At 31.9% G+C, this 6,000-nt stretch overlaps 1 protein-coding gene across 3 annotated transcripts in view; it reads right to left on the bottom strand.

Moving 5' to 3' along the window:
* Positions 1-1,272: 1,272 nt before the first annotated feature.
* Positions 1,273-6,000, bottom strand: part of LOC131036497 (sister chromatid cohesion protein SCC2) — a 100,613-nt gene continuing 95,885 nt past the window's right edge. For all 3 annotated transcript variants that reach the window (XM_057968395.2, XM_057968394.2, XM_057968396.2), the window contains exon 28: positions 1,273-2,071. In XM_057968395.2, the coding sequence (XP_057824378.2) occupies positions 1,760-2,071 (312 nt within the window). In that variant the 3' untranslated portion in view covers positions 1,273-1,759. The remainder of the gene's footprint in view (positions 2,072-6,000) is intronic.

Below are 6,000 nucleotides of genomic sequence, written 5' to 3'. Positions count from 1 at the left end.
TCCATGCAGAATATGAATTGTCCTTTATAGCCTTAATGCTTCCAACCAAAAAGAATTCATATATCAAGACCTTTTGGCTATTAATGTCAACATAGGAGATTTGGAGATCATTCGTGAGAAATGGCATGCCAGTCAATGACGGTATAAGACTTGAAAAACACGTCCACCGTTGGATGTGTCTAAATAATAATGGTCTCGATGAGAATGTCCAGGTGGTTGCAGGTCTTTAACAATGAGGGGGAAAAATCTTCTGACCCTCCTTACAATATAGTCGTGTGATTCTTGTTTATGTTCACTTTATTGTAAATATGATCCCAAGTTCAGATCTTTTGTAACAATTGTTACTTTTTCATTTAAGTAACTTCTATAATTTATCACAGAAAAATGCTTCAATATCATATAAACCTGGTGTTTCAAATATTCTTGTTTACTGTTTAGATTTAACTTTTAGAACAAGTATCACAAAGAGCAATCTTTAAAAAGATAGAAAATACATGATGAAACTGCAAGACTTCAATGTTTCGGACAATTCAGAGTTGAATTCGCTTTAAGATCCCACGAATAAACAAACGGATAAAGAAACTTTGGAAGATCGCCTATCTGCAACTGAGAACACTAACACGTGAATTTAATAATTTATCAGTTTAATAAAAACCTTTCTAAATGTAATTTCCTGAGATTAAAAATGCTCCATCACTGTGTTAAAAGTTGCCACCAAATCTAACACAAATTTCCTGTTATTATTGGTTAGTAAACATAAATTCGTTACTAACACACCCAAAATAAAGATGGTAACGACTTTTTAGCTCAAGTTTGACTTCATCTTCAAGCTTCCTTTCTTTAAAATCATCATAAACAAACATTAAGCATAAAACAAAAGCCTCTTGATTCCAGCACGTTATATAGGCGCACTTAATTGCATCTCCAACTATAATGGCCATCGTCAACAACAGCCAGTTTGCAGAAATGATGAGGGATTTGCAGAGTTGCCCATTATATGACCGCAGTTCCTTCCACAATAGGTGCATGGCCATCTTGCGCAGGAACTCTCAACCATCCAAAACTTAAAAGCTGATTTTGTATTATGAATGGACTTTTATATTCATCAATATCCTCAGAAAATAAATGATAAGATTACATGCATGAAAACTATTTCTGGATTCTAAACAAGTAGTTATAGGATGTCCATTTTAACTTCCATCAAGGACGTGGAAGTTGAAACAATATCCATGCTTGAATGAACTTTGTAACATGGCAAACTAGATGGTCTGGTGTCTGTAAAGAATTGTTTTAGTTGACATAAATTTCTTACACTTAGACATTCAAAGTAGACCTTCCAATAGTAAGAACCGATGAGGATAGATGGACAAGGAAGCCTCATATATCAGTTAATCGCTACATTCATTTTAACAGCAATGGCAATAAATCGACTGCCATTTATGAGAGAATACAGAAGTCATGCCTCTCTGAATTCTGAATGATACAGAGAAACAAGTCAAAGAGATGGTAACCAATATCATAAATGTATTTACACAAATCAGTGGTCCCCTACTGAAGTTGAGGACAGTCCCTGCAATCACTAACCTAAGAATCCTTTCTAAAGATGGATTTGGTTAAATTTGAGACATTATACATGAGCCATAATGGTAACTACCATGAGAATAGTTGACTTGTGGCTCCTTTATAGTATACAAGAGTCAAAATTGTGTTAGTTGCTCCATGTTGTTTGGAAGCAATATCTACGACAATTTGGACTATGTTACAAGGATTGCTTCCTCCCTTTTCCCCTTCCACCATTGCTAAATCTCCGATGTTTCTGCCCTCGAGCAGCCCAATCTTCATCATCATAGTCATCATCCTCATTTTCACTTTCACCAGAACCAGCTCTGTTAATTCTACGTGAGGGTGTAACAATCTTTGCTCTGAGACTTCTTGCAGGTAGATGACCATTTGTCTGAACTCCTTTAGTAGTGTCTGTTTGTGAAGCTACAGCGCGAGGACGTTTTTTGGGTATTTGAGCTGTGTATGTAGAATAGTCTATAGAATCTTCCTTCAGCAGCCTTTTAAATTCCTGGTAAGACGAGCATCATTAATGTAAACAATCATGAATTAGCTCCAATTTTAACCCAATCATAGAGAGGCTAGAGAAACATACCTATGAAAATAAACAAAGTAAAATTAATGTAAAGAAATCCAACACAAGTGGAAATATTTTCCGGTTAACTCTGAAGAAATAGATACAGATAAGCTGAAAACTTTTATTAATAGAACAGTCATCAGATGACAAACCTTACAATTATAAGATTCTCAAGGCTGTACCTTCCACACACATGAGGGTAACTTGTAAGTTTAATTTGACTTTGCAGTTTTAAAGAAAAACAGTCCACAGAAGATTTGTAAGAGCTTTTTGGAATACGCTGTGTAAAAAATTTTCCATCAATGTTTCAGATCATACTACATGATCCATCATCAGGATGAAAGTAGAGAACAGAATATGATGATGGATCATGTAGTATGATCCAAAACATTGATAGAAAACAAATTCACACAGCATATTCCAAAAAGCTCTTACAAAACAGTCTAAAGATTTAGCTATATTTAATATTAATGAAAGTATCATTGACAAAGACAACAAGAAAACTTTGACGCCAGGTTATCAAATACCTTGAATGCAAAATCCCTACTTGTAAAGACTTAATATACAAAAGCCTACATAGCTTTAGAAAACTTAAGCAAAATAAAGACATGATATGAATTGTAATGCCTCTGGTAGAAAACTCTGCAGATTTTTGAATTGACACTTCAGATCACTCCATTATCCATCATTGGGAAGAGGAGAATGAAATCGATGGCCGAGCTAGGTTCTTAAAAAGGAAGGAGAGGGAAGAAAGACAGAAAACAAGAGTTAAGGAGACACATCAAAAACCACAAGAAAACAGTAAGACTAGTTATAAAATTGAAATCTTATAATTGTTATAGTAATGATAATTACCATGAGTGGAATAAGAATTTTTGTAATATAATTTCTATCAATTATTATTATTATATTATATAAAATGAAAATAAAAAAATTAATTCAAAAATCTACAGTTTTCTACAAGAAGCTTTACAATTCATTAAGCAAAATAATTATGAACCTATAAATATGTGCAAATTATTTATCTTGACTATTAATTTACCATATATGTCTTATGAAATGAAACTCTCAAGAACATTAAGAAACAAGGTAGCAAAGGCTAAGGTTACACTTATACTTTTAAACAAGCTCAACGACCAAAACTTTGGGTGCATGTTTGTGTGTCTACACATACAAGGAAACCAGAAACTTGAAACATCAGAAAATAATCTGGGTCCTGCAAATAAATATATTGAAAATTATTAATGGCACATGCAATAAATCATAAATAAGATTTATTATTTGTATGTCAAAGAAAGTACATCCAAAGTCCATAACACTAAATTAGGCAGATCCAATCAAAATAAAATTTTATCATGTAACTGTTTCGTTTTGATAAAGCATGGAATAATTAATTAGCATAGATATCTTGAATGCATCTGTCTAAAAGATGCTGATAGATCAGTGTCAAGGTGCCTATATATAATACATCCATCTAAACGACACCTAGAGATATAATATAATACCTCTATCTAAATGATGCCAAGAGATATGGCAGGTGCCTTGAGACTGATAACCATGAAATTCGGCGATGGTAAAAATGAGAAAAAATTCGACATTATATTCGTCTTATATAAATTTTGTTTTTTTTAAATGTAGATACTATATTCAATAAGTTTTAAAACATATAATATTAAAAATTTTAAGTACATATAAATTTATAAATCTATAACCATTTCTAAAGTATACTATGAAAACATTATATCATATATTAATATAAATTTAACAGTTCAACAAAATAAATTAAATTTATTAATTTATATTTATGAATATTTATATGTTTCGGATTAATAATATAAATTTTTAAATTGTTATATAATTAAATGAAACTAAACATTTTCATTTAATTATATAATAGTTTAGAAATTTATATTATTAAATATTAATATTAAACATTTCAAAATCATTTTGCAAACCTAAACTAAAAAGAAAATAATATCAGCAAATTAAACTAAAAAGAAAAAAATCTAACGCAAGGAAAAAATAGTGGTAGACAACACCACGAAAGTGTGAAATGGAGTCACACAGAAGACGTTGTGCAGAGGCATTGCACTGAACTGTTACAGTAACTGGAGGCGTCATGCGGCATGCTTTTCAAAAAAAATGAATCATTACAGATTGCAACTGCTGTGTGTGGTGTTTAATGAGTGGTTAGATGTTTTTCTAAAGAAAATACGTGAAAAACCCCGTAAAATTACTGCCGGAAACTCTAAAAAGAGTTTTAGAGATATTTTTTAAATGAAAAAAGGGGGCCTTTTTCTGTATGAACTTATAGTCGAATTCCAACGAATTTGATAAAAAAAGTTTAAAATCCGCTGAAATTCAAATTTGAAACATGATATTTGCCGAACTTTGTGACTTAGGATGTATTTATGATATCTATGCTAGTTTACTAAAGTTAAATAAATAAATCCATACAAACAATTCAAGTGCAATAATTTTATTATCAAAACATTTAATTGCTCTTCCCTGTTATTCTTCCTGCTTCTTTTTAATTTTTCACTTCATTATCCTTTGATGTTGGATGCTTTATTTTTTAGCAATACTTTTGCTTTGAAGAGAGAAGTGAGTCTTATTTTGAATGAAACCAAAAAGATACTTAATGAAAAGCTACCATTCATTATTTCATTTGTTGACTGCCAAAGGTAGTTTTTTATATTCTTTTTATTAACGTTATTTTGTTGTCTGTGAGAAGTTTTCCTGAACATTCTCATGCCATTACATCCCACACCATGCTCCCACTCTAGGTTACACCTAAGCAGTAGCATCAAACTCTCATACAGTTTAGTAAGTTCATAATGACAAATATTCTCCTCTAGTATGCTTTTAGCTTGTCTTAGGTTTCCACTCATATTTGGAGATCTCCAACATGACATGAAATAAATTTAACAAGGGAGATCTGATTCTATTTCTTGGTGTGTGCTTTATGAGTTTTTAAAAATATTTTTAGGTAATATTATTAAGAATAAAGGATAAAAGCTTATTAGTTGAAATGGACCTTTTTTGAAGATAGCATACATACATACTAAAATGTTCCATTGCGTCCCTTTTTGCAAGAAAGTATGGATTTAGTGATGCCAGCATATTTGCAAATATGGTCTCCAGTTATTTTTGACATTTTAGAGGTGTGTTTCTACCATTTATAATAGCATCCCAATCACAGATGTGTACGTGTGTTGATCACAAGTTGGTCAAATACCGGTCACCAGTATCTTCCAAAATTTAATCTTGAGCTCAAAATATCATTCCAGTAAAGTTTGAGCAGAAGGATGACTAGTTAGCCATTAGTGGACTGCTGCTGATTACTGACCATTCATTAACAGTTATACATTCTAACAGCCTCATGGAGATGTGAAAAAAGAAACAAAACTGATAAAAACAATTTGAGGTTTCTAAAAGATATGAGAAAATTATGAAGACTTTTGACTAGAATAGACAAAGAATAACACTCATCCACTCGATAAGCAGGATGTGTACTCCAAGTTTAGGTACATTGTTAAGGCTTAATTTATTCCCAATCTTGGCCAAAAAACTTGGAACCCCAGGGCAGAGAATTTTGAATAAACTAAAAGGGATCTGAGTCCTGGAAATGAATTTTGAATAATCTGTATTTTGAATATATAAGAAATTCCCTTGCAGCATTCCATAATAACAATCTTATACATAAATAAAAATCCACCTTAGCTTTGATCTAAAAACAACCTCTACCTTGGCTTTGACCTTCAGTTACAGAGTAGGGGATTGTGGTTTCACTGTAGCAGACAGTCATAGCACAAGATTGTGCAGCAAAGGAGCACCAAAAGACAGTACTGCAATTGACCAAG

Source organism: Cryptomeria japonica, chromosome 5, assembly GCF_030272615.1.
Source record: "Cryptomeria japonica chromosome 5, Sugi_1.0, whole genome shotgun sequence".
NCBI lineage: Eukaryota > Viridiplantae > Streptophyta > Pinopsida > Cupressales > Cupressaceae > Cryptomeria > Cryptomeria japonica.
This window is presented reverse-complemented; position numbering and strand designations above follow the sequence as displayed.